Source organism: Penicillium cosmopolitanum (assembly GCF_028827165.1).
Source record: "Penicillium cosmopolitanum strain IBT 29677 chromosome Unknown utg000008l:1.0-4398992.0:1.0-4402845.0, whole genome shotgun sequence".
Taxonomy (NCBI): Eukaryota; Fungi; Ascomycota; class Eurotiomycetes; order Eurotiales; family Aspergillaceae; genus Penicillium; species Penicillium cosmopolitanum.
The window spans coordinates 3062050-3081982 of NW_026622678.1; the positions used below are offsets into that span (position 1 = coordinate 3062050).

At 51.3% G+C, this 19933-nt stretch overlaps 6 protein-coding genes across 6 annotated transcripts; 2 read left to right on the forward strand and 4 right to left on the reverse strand.

The window, feature by feature from the left end:
• Positions 1 to 521: 521 nt before the first annotated feature.
• On the reverse strand, positions 522 to 3269 carry N7509_007740 (condensin subunit BRN1; the record flags this gene model as incomplete). The annotated part of the gene is made up of 3 exons (XM_056632377.1): positions 522 to 2489; positions 2554 to 3130; positions 3193 to 3269. Coding segments are annotated over 3 exons (2622 nt in total), but the record flags the coding sequence as incomplete, so codon positions are not given.
• Positions 3270 to 3886: 617 nt separating this feature from the next.
• Positions 3887 to 7089, forward strand: N7509_007741 (sodium/calcium exchanger protein; the record flags this gene model as incomplete). The annotated part of the gene is made up of 2 exons (XM_056632378.1): positions 3887 to 4081; positions 4162 to 7089. 2 exons carry the CDS (start codon positions 3887 to 3889, stop codon positions 7087 to 7089), a joined length of 3123 nt encoding a protein of 1040 aa, XP_056487929.1.
• A 1066-nt stretch (positions 7090 to 8155) lies between these two features.
• On the forward strand, positions 8156 to 8638 carry N7509_007742 (uncharacterized protein; the record flags this gene model as incomplete). Its single annotated transcript, XM_056632379.1, has 1 exon — positions 8156 to 8638. The coding sequence occupies one exon, from the start codon at positions 8156 to 8158 to the stop codon at positions 8636 to 8638; it is 483 nt and encodes a 160-aa protein (XP_056487930.1).
• A 1750-nt stretch (positions 8639 to 10388) lies between these two features.
• On the reverse strand, positions 10389 to 14925 carry pan1 (actin cytoskeleton-regulatory complex protein PAN1; the record flags this gene model as incomplete). The annotated part of the gene is given in 5 exon segments (XM_056632380.1): positions 10389 to 10760; positions 10772 to 11591; positions 11649 to 12176; positions 12229 to 14534; positions 14566 to 14925. The coding sequence occupies 5 exon segments, from the start codon at positions 14923 to 14925 to the stop codon at positions 10389 to 10391; spliced, it is 4386 nt and encodes a 1461-aa protein (XP_056487931.1).
• Positions 14926 to 15333: 408 nt separating this feature from the next.
• N7509_007744 (Amino acid transporter transmembrane) lies at positions 15334 to 16785 on the reverse strand (the record flags this gene model as incomplete). The annotated part of the gene is made up of 3 exons (XM_056632381.1): positions 15334 to 16047; positions 16085 to 16547; positions 16622 to 16785. The coding sequence occupies 3 exons, from the start codon at positions 16783 to 16785 to the stop codon at positions 15334 to 15336; spliced, it is 1341 nt and encodes a 446-aa protein (XP_056487932.1).
• An 864-nt stretch (positions 16786 to 17649) lies between these two features.
• N7509_007745 (DNA-directed RNA polymerase II core subunit RPB11) lies at positions 17650 to 18459 on the reverse strand (the record flags this gene model as incomplete). The annotated part of the gene is made up of 4 exons (XM_056632382.1): positions 17650 to 17844; positions 17913 to 18022; positions 18080 to 18138; positions 18296 to 18459. 4 exons carry the CDS (start codon positions 18457 to 18459, stop codon positions 17650 to 17652), a joined length of 528 nt encoding a protein of 175 aa, XP_056487933.1.
• Positions 18460 to 19933: the final 1474 nt, after the last annotated feature.

Genomic DNA, 19933 nt, shown 5'->3' on the forward strand with positions numbered 1-19933 from the left:
TATCTAGCTGGTGTACTTCAAGTATGCAGTGGAGAACCGCTCTTTATTTAACTGCTCAGGTGTAAGCTCCTAGGGCCGCGTGATCAACTTATGAAAATAGTAATCTGCGCTAGGGACTTGGCGGTGGGGCGATGCCCTTGGAGAGTCCATTGTCGAATATCAACTTGAATTAAGACGTAGTAAAGAATGAATCTTGGAACATACAAAGAGACTTCCAAGGGTTCAAAATTAATTGTCTGAATTTATTCCATTAATCATATCAAAGGATCTACAAGCAACTTGAACTTGAATTGGATGTGTATGCAAAAGGTCACCGATCTCGCATTGGGAATCAATGAAACAGTAAATAAAGAAATCCCCAGCGCCACTCTGCAAGAGCCCAAATTCCCAAACAACTCCGCGGATCAAGTAGATCCAACCCATTCTGTTCATGAAATTCATGACTAACACGTGTTCCGATCTAAGGTAACGGACCTATTATAGACATGGTACATACTAGCCCGTCAAAGACGGAAGCTTACATCCCACGCCTCTTCCAGAACAGCGTGGACATCCCGACTGACAAAGATCTCTTCCAGGGTAGCGGCACCGCTGGCGATCTTACTAATATCACTCTCGAGGACCAGACCCTGTTCGTTGGCCAAATGCAGCAAGCAGATGAACCCGAAGGAGGTGCTGATATCCCGCAGTGTTTCGACAGGATAGACCGCCTTCAGGTTGTTCATGATCTTGGTGAACCGAAGACGGCCATCACCCCCGAGGTCAATGGGCTTCTCTGGGCTGTTTTGCTGGGGTGTGGGTGTAGGTGGCGTGGGGTCGGCTTCACTCTCAGGTTCGGCTGGTGGTTCGCTTGAGACGGCACCTGGTTGTGAAGCGGAGGTGAAATCTGTAGCAGCGATGAGGCGCTCACCCATGCCTCTCCACATTTCGTTCTTGAGACGTCGAACGTCAACCTTCTTCGCTACACGTGCATAGTTCACGTAGTCAGGTCGGGCGCGACGTGCGCCCTGGGTAACCAACTGCGAACCGTATCCGCCCTTGCTTGGTGTCGCACCGACCATGTTCAATAAGGCGGAGAGTCCGGTCTGTCCGCCAGCATCGCCAGCTGCCGTACCTTGGGTACCATCGCCAGGTGGGGAGAGCATCTCCCGTGCGTCTGCGAATGGCAGGTTGTCATCGTCGTCGTCGAGGTCCATGCCATTAGGGAAAGCAAGACCATCATCATCAGCGAAGAAGTTGGCATCATAGGCACCAGGGGCACCTTCTTCATCCACATCTTCAGTCTTGTGATTCGCCCAAAATGCCTCGTCCATGTCCACGTTGCCGGATGTTTGGTCTGGCCGGTTGTGGTTGATCCGTCGTGACATAAGTTTCCTTGAGCCCATTTGAGCTTTCGGCTTCAGGAACAGCCGAAGTAGTTGACGGGAGTTGAAGTGTTTATCGTCAGGCAATAGATTGCGACCCTTAGTCTTCCATTGCGTCTTGGGTAGGGAAATGGCGGAATTGGAGCTGGCAGGAGTGTAAATCAACTCCGCGAGAGATGGATCAAGCGACGCTCCGAAGTCGATTTCGAAGGGCTCCTTCTCTTTGCGTTGCTTTGGTGCAGCGGTAGTGCTGGCGGCTGTGTGGTCCTTGATTCTCCGAATTTTCCAGTGCTCAGGACCAGCCCAGTTCTTGGAAGCCGCATTGTCGAAGTAGCTGAGGATATTCTCATGGTCTTGCTTGCTAGGCTGATGCGACATGGAGATGGCGTAGGCGTCTTCGTTATCGAGGTCTTCATCCCCATCGGCATTTTCACCATCCTCCATTCGGTGAACCTTGAGCATCGGCTCCAAAGCAGCCTCACGAGCCCATGCCTCCCCTCCATCACCGAAACCGGTGTCGCCGCTAAGGTCAAAACCAGCCAAGGTACCATCGTCATCATCGAAACCGACCGCGTTGTCGTCATCAAGCATAATCCCTGAGGGTTCTTCAACTCCGTCTTCATTCTTATCCTGTCGCCATTCCTCGGGTGCTTTGAGGAGTGGGATGTCCAGTGAACCGTTAGGGTCACCCAGGTTGAAATTCTTCAGGGAAGGGCAGATATCCTGCTCGTCTAAATAATCCAGGTCGGGGAAGAACTGGTTGGCCAGAGTGGCGAGATCGAGATTCGGGTCATCTTCAAAGGTTTCGCTGGCTTTCTGGATATTATTCGCCTTGTTGTCCTCGTTTTGTAGCTGCTCTTCGGCTTGCGCATCGGAATCCTCAGACTCTTGTGGATCACCCTCGGCTGTCTTAGCACTGTCATCCACAGCGTCGTCGCTGCTATCAAAAACGATTCTTCCCTGGCCATCGATAGCAAGGTGGTTCAGCAGCAATCCTTTGGCACCGCCTTCGTCGAAATCAGCAGATGCCTTCTTGAAGAGCGGATCCACCGCAAACTCCAGCTCAAACTTCTTCAGTTGTAACGATGTAAATGACGGGGCAAGCGTAGCTTCATGTGAGCGATTCTGTAGAAACTGGTCAGCGAATGCCCATTCCCATAAATTGATTGCAGTGCGTAGTGAGACAAACCTTCTTACGCGACTTGCGGGTGCCTCCATCTTCACCGTCTTCATCCTCGTCTCCATCTTCTCCCTCGGCGTCGGCTTCACGGCCTCGCTTGTCACGGCTATCGGCCAAGCCACTCAGAAGCTTTCCAGTCTCGGTTGCGACACTATCCACACGGCTAGTGTAGATCTTCACACATCCATCGAGGGTGCAACTGGCCTTTTGGAAGTTGACACCGTCTCCTTCTTTCAAGAGCGACATATCGTGGAAGTAGTCGATCAGGGCGAAGTTCCAGGAGTTGTTTGCGTTGATCTTGTTATCCGTTGCCATCTTCATCCACTCTTCGAAGTTGGCCAAAATAGGCACACGTTTCATCGGAGTTACACCCCGACCACTGACATCGCTTTCGCGACCACGGTGACCGGTCGATCCCCGAGGTGTTGCGGGGCTGTCACTCCCTTCGCGGTTGTAAGATGTGTATCGACGGGGGGGCATGGGTGTCTTGACGGCGGCCTTAATCTGATTCATCTGGCGGTCATGAAGGGCTTGTCTGGCTTCCTTCCGAGCCGCTTTCTCGCCCATATCATCGTTAAGAGGTACCCTGATAGTCTGTTAGAATCCGGACGCTCCACGTACAACAGACTGCGAATGGATGCGACATACTTGATAGGGGAGTTCTTCTGAGGTGTCGAGGCGCCGTTGGAACGGCGATGATGCGCCTTGTTGACTACACGAGGCATGATTGCGGTTTCCCCCAGCTGGGAAGATCGAGATGCGCTGGATGTTTGGTTGCTGGTTGCGATAGCCGGTCGTGGTTGCAGCTGATGGAGAGGGGCGGGCACAAACAATGTCAACAAACACACACCCACGTGACTTGCCTATCGCACGGCAGCGACGACAGTCGCGCCTCCCAAACGGGTGATCACGTGAACCTTCCTATCTACCTTATCACGTGCTGTTTGCCTAATCCATCAGGTGTCTAACCTGGTCATCGCCCCCCATTAACTTTGGGTCATTGGAGCCTACTGGCAAACCCTTCCTTGAATACTACTATTACCTGGCGATTTCCCTGATTTCTTCAAGATCTATCTGCATAGCCACAATTCGGCACTTCTGGTGGTGGCTTTGCATAAACCCAAAATGCAATAGACAACGCATCGGCCCACTCTTCGCTGTGCAGGCTGACATCACCGAGCTCACCGCATTGGCAGCTCAGCTCCTCACGTTCATGCCTGGTCAATGGAGGGGGTACACGCGACTGAAATAACTCGCTGCTTCGCTTTCTCTGCATAAACTGCAGGTAAATGACTATTCCAGGGCTTCATCAGCTCACAATGCAGCAGTGTCCGAAGCCATAATGCTTCAGTCATCACCCTCCTTCCTGCGGCCGGCCCGCAAAGCGCCTCGGTACTCTGTTCGGCCGTTTTACACTTCGCTAGCCGTTTTTACAACACTTGCAATATTGACCTTGCTTATCGCATGGGTTGGAAAGGGTCAAGCGCATCGTACCACAGCGGGCACACTTCTTGTCAAGCGTGATAACGAGCCAGAGGTATGACAACAATCCCGTATAACCAGCCTCTCCCTAGGCCTCCTGAAAGCTAATTCTTGCGCTGTGTGACCTGGATATAGTGTCGTCTCGTACGTGAAGTCAAAGATCAATGTGCATATGTCCGTGAAAATTGCCCCGATCACCAAGATGGCCTATTCTCTTATTTACAGCTATACTACTGCGCCCTCCCGAATGCGAAGCCGCTTGCGTTCCTCATCTTGATTCTCTGGTTATCGCTCCTATTCAGTACCATCGGAATCGCTGCTAGTGATTTCTTATGTATCGACCTGAGTACATTAGCGAGCATTTTGGGCTTGAGCGAGAGTCTCACGGGCGTTACTTTCCTCGCATTCGGCAATGGAAGTCCCGATGTTTTCTCAACCTTCGCCGCCATGCGCTCGAATAGTGGCAGCCTAGCCATTGGTGAATTGATTGGAGCTGCAAGTTTCATCACGTCTGTCGTGGCCGGCTCCATGGCTCTAGTTCGGCCGTTCAAGGTCGCGCGAAGAAGCTTTGTCAGGGATGTTGGTTATTTCGTGATCGCCGTCGCCTTCAGCATGTTTTTGCTAGCCGATGGACGACTTCATGTCTGGGAATCGGCTGCAATGGTTGCTCTATATGTCTTCTACGTTTTTATGGTTGTGACATGGCACTGGTATCTGGTTCGGCGTCGGAAGCGTCACGAAAGGGACATGGCAGCACGAACACATTTTCATATCCCTGACAACCAAGAGCTGGAGTATGAGCAACCTTTGGATGACGATGACCCGGGTGTTGCATCAGAGTCACGCGAGTCTCGGGCCCTTCTCCTCGGTGCATCCACTGATGACTTTGATCTACTGGAACGCGCCGAGAGACCCCCCAGTTGGAAGGAGGAAGAGGACGACGAGGACGACGAAACCCGCAACCGGTATTTAGCCGAGATTCGAGACAATATGCATGTTTATCGACCTCCGAATCGATCAAGACGAAACACTTTGAATCCGATCCGAGCAAGTCTTGTGGGTGCGCTGGAATTTCAGTCCGTGCTGCACTCGCTTGAGAAATCGAGGAATATCAGACACAGGCCGACAAGCAGCCTGGGCAGCTATTCGGACGAAGGCAATGTGTCTTCTCAGTCTTGGGACACCAGATCTGTAGCATCCCATCCTCGTGCTACCCGGCCGCCCGGGCCTAACGATCGCCTGTCGCCGCGTAGCGCGGAAGGCTCTAGGGCTCGAGCAGTGTCAGCCAATGATGCTGATAGACTGGAACTGGACCCCAGTGTGCTAGGTCGTGGTCAAGAGGAGGTACCACAGCTTACTGTTAGACGACCTTCTGAGGAGGTGCCCGCTCGAGAATCTGTGCAGCCACCTCGAATCGATACCAACGTGGCAATAACGCTCTCTCCCTCGGCATCTTCACAGCCATCGCCAAGCGGAAGCCCCGTTGCCGCGAATGCTCCCCAAACACCCGATCTACTAGCTCCACCTGGTGCTTTCAGCTCTCCCAACTATCAATCAAGCACGACTCATGACCGATCGCCACAAGCAGTCTCGCCACGAGGCACTAGTGGCAGCTATCAATCCATGGCCGGTTTAGAAGGCTCTTCGGCGCCGTTCCCGATATATTTCGACGATACTTCCGCTCCATCATCGTGCGCACCCAGTATTCGTCTACCCAATCCAGTGGCTAGTCCAGCAGAACAGCTCCTTGTCCATGATCCCTTTGGTGATAGGCTCACGGATAGCTCTTCATGTCGGTTGAGAAAATGGTGGCCTGATTCTGTCTTACCTCCCCCTCAGCAACTTGCATGCACACTTTTCCCGACACTGGCTGGCTGGAAAGGCAGAAGCATCATGGGACGTTTTCTAGGCATAGTTGCCGCACCAAGTGTGTTTCTCTTAACAATCACTGTACCAGTCATCGAGCCCCAGGCTGCAGAATATGACGAACCAGACCCAATACCGGCGGTAGTCATCGAACAAGTCGATGCTGATAGACCTGCTCCAAGGATAAGACTACCAGCCGACAGCCCTACTCTTCATCCCATGGGACATGGTCGTCATGATTCCATTCCTGAGATATCAACGACACATCCTCATAACCACAAACATTCGCATGACGACTCTTACAGGCGAACCCGTTGGGACTCAGAGCTACCAGCAGCACCCCCTCCAGCAATTGACCCAGAAGCGTCCGCCAAGGACTGGAACCGCTGGCTGGTCTCAATTCAACTGTTCACGGGCCCATTCTTCTTCACCCTGATTGCGTGGACTACCGCAGACACATCCCTCAATCCACGCAACTTGATCCTCCCAGGCCTGATATCTCTGCTCTTCTCTTTCATCTGCCTCACACTCCTAATCATCACGACACGCAGTCGTCCATATAACCGACTCTCCCCAACAAACCACTCAGAGCAGCAGCACAATGCTACCGCTTCAGATCTAGAACCACAACCACAACCTCTCCCATACTCATGGAAACCCGTCCTCTCCATGCTCGGCTTCCTAGTCGCAATATCCTGGATCGCAACAATAGCCACCGAGGTTGTCTCCCTCCTCAAAACCATCGGCGTAATCCTCGACATCTCAGACTCCCTCCTCGGCCTAACCGTTTTCGCCGTCGGTAATTCCCTCGGCGACCTCGTCGCCGACATCACAGTCGCAAGACTCGGATACCCAGTCATGGCGTTGAGCGCCTGCTTCGGCGGACCCATGCTAAACATCTTACTCGGTATCGGTCTAGGCGGGTTATATATGACTCTCAATCGATCGGATACTCCGTCTCGCCGTGATGAGATCTTTGCTGGCGGGAGTGGAGGCGGCCTTACTGCTGCGGCAACCTATCATATTGAAATCTCCAAGGTCTTGGTCATCAGTGGGGCTACCTTGCTTGTTGTCCTGGTTGGTCTTTTGATCGTCGTTCCGCTGAATGGTTGGCGCATGGATAAGAGGATTGGGTGGGGGCTTATTGTTGTTTGGTGTATTAGTACCATTGGCAATGTGATTGCCGAGTTAATATAAAGACTCATACGCATACTCACACTCACTCACACACCACTTGTGCTTTTCTGCTGTTTGCGTGCATGCACGTTCGGGTTTTGCCCTCAAGCTCATGTGGTGTTGTTGATTTGGCAAGATCATGCATTTTTCATCTCTTTTTTTTTTCGGGTTTATTATATCATATCTTTCTCATTTTTTCATTCTCCATTCATTACCTAGGTATGGGAGGTGATTTGAAGTCTATAGCATTCATTATATTCAAGTTAGCTTGGCTATTCCTTGTGATCGTATGCCGGCCACTATGTTCAACCCTTTTTGTGGTAACAGTGTAATTATGACCACTCAATCCTCGGTATATACCATGCTGTCTCATAATTAGACCTGGGGGTGTGTTTGAATAGTGATTAGGGGTTGGCGTAAATGAAACTATGATCCATCCATTCATCCACTGTAGAGGCACAAATTCAGTCGAGTCTAGCAATCTTTTACAACTTTTTGACCCATTCGCGAATTCGCCCACAATCCCAAGTCCAATACACGCGACGTATCTTAATAAAAAACACCACGCTAGTGACAGCGACACCATTCATTTGGATTCCCAACTCCATTCAAAATACCCAGGCATAGTCCACATTTCCGAGGAAGAGGTGGACTAAAAGATAGTTCGTAATCTCCAGACCTCTTCTTTTTCTTCTTTTTGCGCTTCGCCTGGCCCTTGTCTTCCTCACTATTATTGGAGCCCTTGGAGTATTCTCCACCTTGGGGTAAATTATTCACAGCGAGCGATTTTTCGCCCTGAACACTGGCACCTTCACCAACTTTTATCGCGGGCTTGGGGCATGCTTGGGAAATTTTAGTGGCAGGTAGAGGACCTGTGATTCTGTCTAGATCTTGCCTAGATCGTTCTTTTGCAAGTGCCATATACTCCGCTACCCTTGGTTGGACTGTCTTTTGTGCTTGTCTCGGGTATACCACCCCTCCCGCTGTCCGGGACTACGACCTGTATTCTCCGGACTTGAGGCTATTGGTTGGTTTGGGGCTCTTATGTGGCCTGGAGCTGCTATTTGACGTAGAGCTGTTGGTTGATATGGAGCTGTTGGTTGATATGGAGCTGTTGGTTGATATGGAGCCGTTGGTTGATATGGAGCCGTTGGTTGATATGGAGCCGTTGGTTGATATGGAGCCGTTGGTTGATATGGAGCCGTTGGTTGATATGGAGCTGCTATTTGAAGTGGAGCTGTTGGTTGATTTGGAGCTGCTGTTTGGCTTCCACTCGGAGCTGTTGCCTGATATGGAGCTGTTGATTGATATAGACCTGTTGGTTGATATGGAGCTATTACTTGACGTGGAGCTATTGCTTGATATGCAGCCGTTGGTTGATATGGAGCTGCTATTTGAAGTGGAGCTGTTGGTTGATTTGGAGCTGCTGTTTGGCTTCCACTCGGAGCTGTTGCCTGATATGGAGCTGTTGATTGATATAGACCTGTTGGTTGATATAGACCTGTTGGTTGATATGGAGCTATTGCTTGATGTAGAGCTGTTGGTTGATATGCAGCTGTTGGTTGGCTAGTACTATTAGCGAAAGCTGGATCGTCTTATTAGTCAATGTGCTGAGGGGAAATAGTGACCATAGGAAGTTGACTGACTACTAGCTGATGGTTGTGCTTGAAGCGCTTCTGATGAATTTGGAACACCGGATGGGGAATGAGCCAAGGCTGACTGCAAACCTAGGGTTTTGCGAAATTTCCACCATCCTTGTTGAATTCGGTTTCTTTTAGATTTGGAGGGTTGTTCGGAACCCGGACTCAAATTCATTTCCGCTCAGAGTTGAATTTGAAAGGCTCAATTTGATAATCGAACTCTTTGAAGTTTCAAATTCTATGTACTATAGTATAAGGGTGGAGTAGGCCATGAGAACTTGAAAAACACCGTGGCGCATTATTCGCTTGCAGATCAAGTGATTATATACGAGGAGCCGCAACCCCTGATACTCGGCCATATTCCCTCAAATCACCACTCCCTCCGGCTCGCATATACGAAGTTGTGGGGTCTGAGAGTCAAAGTATCCAATCATATCACTGAAAAGTGGGAAAGCGATGGAAAAGACACGGAGAGACACTAGTCTCCTCATATTCCTAGCCGCTAAAATGAGGGGGGGGACCAGGTTGAAGCCAAAAACAGCTAGGGATTTGTAGCCCGGAGGGTAACCCTATCGCTTAGCCCAATTCACAGTTGTTACAAACCTCGCAGAAAGAGGGGTATAGAGGGGCCGGTAGCTTATAATGGGACATTCGGATGGCAACGATTTCCGGGACGTGAATATGCTGGGAAGTTTTGTGCAACTACTAGCCGGATGGGTTAAACAATAGTTCCTATGACCTGTACCGGCACTCTGGTAAGGATCTCAGGAGTAGGGTAATTGGTTCGGCGAGTGATTAGACTAAGGACATTTGAGCACTGTATCTACTTGAAGAGGAGGCCTAGGGGAGTGTGAAGGGAAAGAAGTCTGCTTCATGAGAGTGGCTGGCTGGTTGCTGTGTCTGTCTAATGATCTATAAAATGAAGCTTATATTCCAAGGCTGTTACGGGTAGGTACAAGAAGTATTGTTTTCCAGTATCATCCATCTGATTAGGGTTTGAAAAAGAATATCTGTTTTCAACATGGAACTTTGGAAGGCGGCGATTTCGGGCGCTGCTGTATACATTTTGTAAGCCAGTTCTCTTCAAATTGTGATATGATTGATGTCTGTTGATCAAGATTTCGGGAGGTGAGTGAGGAGGGTTCGATATCTAGGTGTTTACAGGTTACATTCCATACCCGGCGTATCATTTATGATCTTCCCCAAGGTTTGGATTATATCCTAGGTCAAGGTTGCAGTCTGTTGACAAACCGGACATGAATTGAATTCTCATTATCTTGCTTAGTAGATGCAGAACCGTTTTGGCCATGGATGGGCACCTCTTCAGCTTACAACCTTTAGAAAGTACCACTCCTAGGAACACACTAACACAGAACAATTCAAGTTATAAAAAGTGAGAGCAAAAAAAGCAACCAATAAGTATTGTAAAGAATTACATAAAGAGTCAACTACCACCAACGCACACAACATCCATGGATATAACTAACTACCCAGCACCAAGTCGAACCTAAACCTGAACCTAAACCTGAATTTGAATTTGAATTGAATGATCCGATCCGATCAATCCATTAATTCCACAAAGAATATAACAAGTCCAGACTCTCAACTACCTTTCTCTCTGTACAACTATGTTCCAAAGGTTCGATTATGACTGCCTCTGCCTCCACAACGAAACAAAACTTACAACACGCGACCAGCAGACGAGCTAGTGCTACGGTCGTTCGTCTTCGTCTTCCTCAATCCCGTTCCGGCCTGGATGGAAGCTAGCAAAGCTGAGCGGTTGTCACCGCCACCTCCAGCTCCAGCCGCGGCAGGGGGTGGGGGTGGAGGAGCTGCTGCTGCAGGGGAGGTGGGGGTGGAGCACCAGGGGCCCCAGAGGGGGGGTGGTGGGGGCGGTGCTGCGGGTGCAGAACCCATTCCTGGGGGAGGAGGCGGTGGTGGAGGAGGGGGTGGAAGACCAGCTGGTGCGGCAGGAGATGAGACATCGTCACTGGCGGGCTCGGGGACAGCTGCGGGTGCGGGGGGAGGGGGGGAGGAGGAGGAGCGATAGGGCTCTCTTGGACCGGGGTGGTGTATTCGGAAGAGGGCTTGTCTTCGTCCATGGCGCTTAGAGGACGGGGAGGGGCCATGGTGCCGAACAAGATGCTAGCAAGCTGTTTGGCGCTACCACCTCCTGGACGCTCATCGTCGTCGTCAGATGAGTCTGCGTCGGAGCCGGCGGCGGACCAGTCATCGTCTTCCTCAGGGCGAGCACGGCTCTTGCGCTCCAGGGGGCCGGCACCGGTGAAGGTTGGCTTGATGGCTTCTTGTTGCTGGAGACGGTGGAAGGGGTTCGTGGACTGGGCTGCAGGAGGTGAGGTCGCTGGGGTTGAGTCTGCAGGTGGCTGGCTCTGGCCCAAGGACTTGTAGTAGGGGTTCTTGGACTCGGCATCGGGGGTAGCTGCTGGCTGGGAGCGAGTGCTCTCAGGAGATGTAGGCTGGGGCTCGGGGCTGAAGGCCTTCTCGATTTCTTGCGCGGGGGGCTCGGGGATGGAGATTGTAGGAACGGGTGGCGGCGCACTCAGAACCTGGCTCTGAGTGGGAGTGCTGTGCTGAGGAGTGATATCCTCAGGGCCCTCGTCATCTGAAGAGCTCTCATCGTCGATGCCCTCGAGTTCAAGCTGCAATTGCCGCTCACGCTCCTTGGCAGCCTCGAGTTCGGCACGCTGGGCTGCAAGACGAGCTTCGTTGTCCTTGGCTTCGCGTGCAGCTTCGGCCTTGCGGCGCTTCTCCTCTTGCTTCTTAACCTTGCCCTGTCGGACTTGCTCCTCGAGAGCACGGAGTCGGGCCGCTTGGGCTTCCTTCTCTTTCTCGAACTCGTCCACGTGCGATTGGGCCTCGCCCCTAGTATCAAATTAGTACAAAATTACCGATATAGAAGGTTCACTCGAAGCTACTTACTCAAGACGCTTGGTCTCTGCCTCCTGGGCCTCCTGTTCTTCCTTAATGGCCTGTTCACGAGCAGCATGTTCCTTGGCAGCCTCATCCGCCTTCTTCGAGTCAGCTTGACCGGCACTATCGGTCCGGGCTCTGCGAGTAGGAGGAGCAGGTGGGGGCTTCTTGCCCGCCGCTTTGGGGGCAGCTGCTGCGGGTGCAGAACCACCCTTCTCCTCGGCCAAACGGCGTGATCTCTCTTGCTCCCGCTTGGCATCTTCCTCCTCAGCACGTCGCACGCGCTCCTCGCGCTCCTTCTTCTCCCGCTCCTGGCGTTGCACAAGGGTCTCTTCGGAGCTGGCAGGCTTCAAGCCAGCAGCAGCCATGCGCTCGGCAATACGCTTCTGTGCGCGTTCCCTAGCAGCAGCAACGCGGTCCTCGTGTGTATTTCCGGGTACAGAGCTTGAGGAGTCGGTAGATTGAGGCATAGAAGGACGAGCCGGTGCCTCCTCGGCAACAGGGGTGCGACGCTGCTCCTGGGTTGAGCGCTCACGACTGGGCATTGTGTTAATATAGTTATGTAAAGAATCGATAGGGTTCAACTTACTCATCCTTGCGCACATGCGCGGTCTTGCTGTTGCGACTCAAATCGTAGATGAAGTCACGAATGATATCCTCCACGCCAAGGGCATCCTCCCAACGACGCTTCTCGTGTTCGCGTGTGGAATTCTCGCCTTCGTCGCGGAGACTGTCCTCAAGGCTGCGGGTAAATTCCCGAACGCTTTCCTCCACGTCACGGGTCATAACGTCGTTACGCTCTCGCTCGGCCTTCACGTCAGCGCTCTCGCTCTCCAAGCGGCGAGCAGCCTCGCCGTCATCACCCTCCGCGGCGGGAGCAGGACGCCCTGACAGTTCAGCAGCACGAGCCTGCATACGCGCGCGAGCGCGAGCCTTGATCCGATCTGCCTCGGTAATCGCACCGCCGGGTCCAGTACCAACAATGTTACCAGCGCTGCTGGGGTGTGCCTTGGCATCCTTGAGGCGGAAAAGTTCAAGCTTGGCCTCAGCAATCTCCCGCTCAATACGTCGAACATCGGAAGCAGCCTGCGGGACCTGGTCTTCATAGCCTTGGAGCTGACGACGGAGGGATCGGCGCTCGGCTCCACTGTCAAGCTGACGGAAGCTAGCATTTGGATGGGTGTCGATGTCGTCTTGCACACGACGAATCCGTTCCATGAGGCTCTCTGCTTCACGGCGGTCCCGACGATCATGGACATCATCATCCTCAGCACGGTTCTCGTCTTGGAAGTCAACAGCATCAAGCATAACCTTAGCTTCGCGAATCTTCTTTCGCAGCTGGTCAGGACTGAGATCGTCGCCCTCGGAGGTTTGGGAGGAAGGAGCCGGGGATGGTGTGCGAGCATCGTTACCAACACGACGACGGGCGCTTGAACGGTAACCGCCTGCAGAATCATTGTTCTTAAACATGGTCGCGTCCTTGCGACTGGCTCCAGATTGGTTATTGGGGCCACCGCGGAAGGAGTGGTCCTTCAAGTAGCTGACTCCCGTCTTCTGAGGCTGCAAGAATGCCCCAGTGGTCTTCCGGGTCTCGGCATCTTGAGACAGAAGCGACTTGACCGTGCCGATGGAATCATTCAGGTGCCTAGTAGAGGGAGGAATGAGCTCGGGGGGCAGGCGAGCAGGAACGGGATATCCGTTCAGAGCTCGGTAGATCAAGTGCATTCCCACGGCGAACTCGTCCATGTTCAGACGTCCGCGGTTGGTAGGATCGGCCAAAGTCCAAATCCGCTCGAGGTCGTTTCGGTTCAAACCACTCTGACCCATGATCTCAATGGCAGTCTCGCCACTAATGAAGCCCTTTCGGAAACCATCCCAGGCGCGGAAGAGATCGTCATAGATCTTCTTTTCCTCCTTAGTGATAGCCCAGGCAACCTTAGCATTTCCGGAAAGATTGGCGGTAGTGAAGCCACCTTCGCGACCGGGTTGGGGCATGAGTTGCTGCTTCATGGCCTCGATATTAGGGAGACCCTGCGAGGGCGTGTTAATGAAGCCCCACTGCCCAGGGATACCCGTCGGTTGCGCCTGTAGACCGCCAGTCTGGGCAGGGCTCAGGCCGGAGGCGAATCCAGTAGGCATAGGTGGCATTGGAGGTCGGGGACCACTGTATCCTGTGGCTTGCGGGTTGGCCATGAATCCAGTCTGCTGGGGCTGGAGGAATTGCGACTGGTTTTGGCCTGGGAAACCGGTTTGCTGAGGCTGCATGCCGGTCTGCTGGTTGAAGAAGCCAGTAGGTTGCGCAGTGAGTTGGTTCAAGAGCTGTGTGTTGCTTGGTTGTTGAGGCTGAGGCTGCTGGACTATAGGGGGTGTGGAGTTGTTCTGGAGCACAGAGCCATCGAAATTAGGAACATTAGTACGCTGGGCCGGCGCGGGCTGCGTGTCGGGGACATCGAATGAGATGATGTCGACCATGCTCGAGACCTCGTTCTTGATGGTATCTGGCAATGCGGAGGGCAGCTCACGGCCAGTCAGGCGCAGATTACATAGATACATTGCCAATGCGAATTCAGGGAAGAAGAGCTGGCCGGACTTGGTAGAGTCTGACAGAACCCAGATCTTGGAAAGATCAGTGCCCGTGAGCTTAGAGCGCATCAGGAGATCCCTCGCTTTGTCGCCATCCATTGTTTTGCTATCGGTGACTGCGGACTTGAACAGCTGCTCAAATTTGGCCTGGTCCTGGGCGGTAATGAACGACAGTCGGATGCTTGGGATGCGGGCGCCATTCTTTGGGGGCACTTGAGGAGGGGGGCCTGAGGCGCCGGTATCTTGGAAGGAGTTCGCGATTTCGCTCGAGGTCTTGGGCCGGTTAGGGAGGCCTGTCGCTTGAGCGAGGTGCTGTTGCGGGATGGGTGGCACGGGGGGGCACAGACGGCTGTGCCTGAGCCTGGTTTTGCTGGAATCCGGTGAATTGAGGCTGGAAGCCCGTCGGCTGGGGTTGTTGGGGCTGTCCGGGGTACCCAGTGAACTGCGGCTGGAGCTGTTGTCCCGCGGGGAAACCGGTGGACTGAGGTTGGAGCTGCGCATTACCAAATGGTGAGGGCTGGCCGGCAAAACCGGTCGGCTGAGGCGCGAATCCCGTTGCTTGGGGCTGCATCGGTTGCTGCTGTTGTCCCTGAGGGAATTGCGAGTATTGGGGTTGCTGCTGCTGCTGCTGTTGCATGAATGGTGCCTGGCCGGGTCGGCCACCAGCACCACCGCCGACGAAGGAATTCGACGAGGAGAACATTATAGACACGGCGCTCGCATGGACAAAACAGATGCAGAAGAACCTATGAGAGATTGGCGCGAAGAATGAATGAATGTAGAGGGGGTGGGTGTCAGGAGCAACGTAAATGACGCCGTCGCAGGGACGCGGAGGCCCGCCCGGCTGATTAGTCAGGGGTTCACGGTCCACCAAAAATAGACAGCATAGTACAGCAGAGTATACTACACTGAGTATTTTATAATAGGCGATCGCTTGTGTTAAGTGGGTTAAATATGTTGTATTCAAGTGTAACGTGATTTATAATGTTTGCCCAATTCTAATAATTGTACAAGAAGCCATTCCCATGCCAGTATTGACCAGCATCCATATCATAGTTAGGCCCGAGTCTATCAAAGTCCATAAAAAGACAAAGCAAAAGACTCGGTTAACCTAAGTATCAGTATTCTTGCAAGTAAAGCTATTGCTATTGGAATTGGCACTAATAGCCGTACCAGAAGCATACAAACCCAGCACACAAAGAATAAGCCCAAAGCAAGCGATAGCCATATTCAAAACCATAAGAGCAATCTTCCTCGGCGAAGCAGTCCACTGACCATAATTAAGATGCAACCAATAAACGCCCGAGAGACCATAACTAAACCAACTAGCAAACAGAGCGCTAATCAATCCATTCAAATCACTAAAGACGGGAATAGCCTCGGCAATAATCCACGCAACAGTCCAACAAGAGATACCGAGACCGACCCAAAGACCGACAGAGCGCTTATTGCGCTGGTGGAGAAGGTCGGATTTCATGTTCGTGCAGATGCGGAAGTAGATATATTTGAGACCGATGTGGCCGTTTACGACGCCGGCACCGATAATTGTTGGGATGGCGATTCCAAAGGCTATCTTGCTCATTAGAGGGCCGGCGGAGTTAAAGGCGGGGGATGTCACTTCTGTTCCGATGTAGAAGTAGACGACTATGGCGACGGTGAGATAGAGGCAGATCTCGAAGCCTTGGAGCATGAAGAGGGACTTTTTGAAGTTCTGAGGTGTTTCCATTTCGGCGATTAGACCGAAGAAAGCGACGTGGGCGCAGTAGGCGAATACGATGTTTGAGACGGCTTGGAAGCCTGTGTATAAGGTGGTTTCTGTGGTGGCCTGGATAATAGTACCAGGGGGGGCTTTCGATTCCGACGGAAATCATGGTGATCATGACTGCGGTCAAGATACTGAGGAATGAGACGAAGGACATCCAGATCATGCCTTTCATAGTACGTGGCAGGCAGAGGACGATGGAAATGACCATGCCGATTATACTAAAGAGTATAGAGCAGGTGGCGTGGTTGGTGACAGTATTCATCATAATGCGGAAGGTGAGGATATGGCTTCCCATAATGAAGAGACAGAAGAGAAATTGACCAGTACCGAAGAGTTCGCGGCCGAACTTTCCAAGTAAGATCTCTCCGGCATCACCCAGGTTCTGAATGTGTGGGTACCGTTCGCGAAATAGGCCGATGTTATAGCCAGTGTAGGTTGCGAGAAGTCCGAGGCCAATGATCAAGATAACGCCGGGGACTATGCCTAGGATTGCCATAGCAGAGGGTAGTGAGAGTACACCCAGCGAGACTGACTCGCATATCATGAGCAGACCACATTGCCTAATAGGTAGATGTCGCGTTAGAATATCTCTCTTTTTCAATTCGTTTGAGAGCCTGCTTCATTGGATACGTACCACCACTTCAATGTTTTGTACTTGATTTCGGCATTCTCCTCGTTGCCAAAGGCATCGTGGACTTCACCAGGCTTAAGCTGACCTTCCTCTTCATAAACAGACTCATCCTTTCTCTCCACAATCTTGTCATTCTGGTAAACGGGCGGTGCGGTATTGACCTCCATTCTGGCCAAATTGTAACACAAAGTGTGTTAAAATGATAGGTATCGAGAATAGCCTTAATTAAATGTTCCACAAACCCATGAAGTGAGAGGAATAGAGTGATAGAAGTGAAATCTGGGGGGAATCAAGCCCTCTTTATAAGTTTCCGAAGATCTCATCCTCGCATGGGATACTCATTTCCCCAGTTTTCTCCGCAGGCAAATTTCTCGACTCCTATAGTGGAATTATCACCAATCAACAGCCAGACCCGTGAATCTAATCCCGAAGAATAAGATTTAAGTTAAAAAAGCCGATAGCTTAGCGGTCTTTCCCCGCAGATAACTGTCTTGGCGTCGGTGAATTTGAACCTTGATATGGGTATCCAGTTGAATTTCCCGACAAATTTCCCGACAATCCTTCAAAGATACAGTAAGGACACGATTGGTCTCAACCGAAAGTTTTTTCGCCCATTGGTTGAGCCCTATCAGTAGATTTGTTATTATTTGAGGTCCATTTAATTAGGTTTATGTCAAACCAACCCTTCCAGACCTATGAGTCGCTACTGAGTTCTCGTTTCCACAAGGTGACTTTTATTGCAGAGGCATCCATTCTAGATACATGGCATTGAGGAAATGCAATTCATAACTATTATCATGAGTCTTCGACGGGACTTCGGACTAAAGCGTGCGAGCCACTGCGTGCCAGTCAGGGCAGGTCAGGCCAGTGTGAAGGGGGAAAAACAAAAACAAAGAAAAGGACAACCCCAATCTTCTAAAAAGCAAAGAAAAACAAAGCATATGAAATCTTAGCGCCGCTCCATGCGCCAGATGAAGAATCAAATTCACAATTGCACCAGAGTCTGAAAAAGCGAGACTGCCGACCCTACTCTACTCGACAGCAGCCTGTTGCTGATTAGCCGCATTGGCCATCTTGCGCAACTCGTATTCCTTGGTGAATTCTCGGGACAGAATTCCCAGATCCTTGATCAGAGCTTGGCAGGCATTGATCACTGCGTCGCGAGGGGTGACTTCGCCATCCGTCTGTACGCGCAGTTGGAAGTTGGGAGTAAGAGGGTGGGGAACCTGCTCAAGATATCAGTCTGGTAGTCCTTGACATTACATTAAGACAAAAGGGAATGCGAATGACTTACGCGGTAAGCGGAGAAGATAACGTGCGAGGTCTTCAGAAGACGGGTGCGGAGCATGTTGGCGAGGGTGTGGTCTTCCTTGTGGAAAGTGAAAATTGCGGCGGAGGGGAGACCTGGTAGTAAGGTCAGTTTTTGGTACTAGGGCTGCGGGGCGGTTCAGGAGAAATTACGGGTGTCAACGTCGACATCGATCTTGTTCTCACCAGGCGCGAGCAGAATAGCCTCGTAACTGGGACAGAATGTCAGTAGGTGCGCATTAAGCAAAGCCAGACGTGCAATGAAAGATATTCGCAATGAGTTCAACGGGGGAAGGACAATGCCACAATTCCAGAGTGTGTGGGGGAGGGGAGGGGTCTGGGTATTAGATTCTCTTCCTTGAAACTGACACATCAACGCCATTAGTCTGGAGGCCAGGAGGAGCCCAGCGCCCGACCGGACGCCCAGGACGTCCTGCAAGCTCCCGCGCAAAAGTGACGCTGCTGGGCTCAAAGGGGAGTTCCGAATTGTGGTTTGCCATAGGAGGAGGTGGGAGAGGTATTCCCGGGGGCATTGGGGGAAGGGAATCCCCGTCCATCGTGTTGACAGTCCCGATCCCAAGCAAATGATATGGGAAAGAAGGGAAGGTGCGAAGAGGAGGGTTGTGGCCGTGGAGCAAGTGAGGCAAGTAAGGCCAGAAACCAGGCAACCCTCCATCGCACCTTCCTGGACATGACGGCTCCAGGTCACCGGCTTCGGAGGCAGCAACAGCCCTCGGGTTCCCGAGAAAGAGGTAGGCCAATCCACCGAATTCAGTTGGAAGGAACAAGGAAATAATCAAATGGGCATATTTGCAAAATCAAAGGTAAGGGGATTATTGCACACGCAGATAAATCAACTAGTACTCACCGATCCGGCGCGTTCATGATGCTGAGATCTTAATTCTTCAAGGTGGAAAATGTTATGTAAGGCGAAAAGTGATTCTTTTCGACGTGGGGTTGGTTTCAATGTATAGGATTTATAACCAAGTGAACCAGGCAAGTATTTCGACGTCAAAGGTCGAGATATACGACTTCTAGCAAGGCTGTTTCCAATAAAGCGCTTGCCAGTGATTAAAAGGGACCCGCTTCGATGTGCGGTTGATATTCTCAAAAGTGCCAAGGCTGCCCCGGGCTTGGGTTGATGGCGGCTAGTAGAGACGCAGCTCGTTCGGTCGAGACGATTGTACTGTTGAGTTTGATGGAGCTGGTGGAAAGCCTTGTGGCGTTGGATTCGGAGTTGATGTTAAAAAGTGACGGGGCCGCGATCAAAGACAGATGCGCGATATCAAACACGTGATTTGAGGACTTCCCCGTGACTGGCACGTGATAGCGCTAACCCCAAAATGGTTGTGGTAGTTCAATGTCTTGAACCTGTATATTGCAATTAATGAGTACGAAAACTGTCTAACTCCTACTTTATAAATTATTGATTACCTACTAGTACCTCAGTAAAATTGGCACGCGGGTTGTGTAGGGGTACCTGCCCAGGTGTGCCCGAATGGTTGATTTGGAGCGACACTGGCAGTGCCGATCCTCTACAATACCTGTTGTACACCTGAGTATCAAATAGTACAACAGCGGCAATAATATGAAGTGACCTTGGAAATGATTGTAAAATTAAGAAGCTCATCTTTCATCATGAATAAAACTTATTCCCATATATCAAAATCTCAAGTATCTGAACAATTTTGTAATCCGGCGAAATTTCAAATATATATCTGCCCAGGTAAGTTCACCCACTGCCTATTACCTCGGTAGTTAGTAGTAGCCACCCAAACCCCGGGGCCACCAACTTGAAACTTGAAATTGATCGGACTTTTTACTACCTACTAGCACTACTACTAGGTTCAAGTTGACTCCCGGGGAACTTGCCCATTGGCAGATAATAAAAATTAAGATCATATCATATCATATAGTATAATCGACCCAGGCCGAAATGTATTATGTGAGAGAAGATAAAATGCCCGGATAATATAGAGAGAACGAGATGCAAAAACAATGATAATG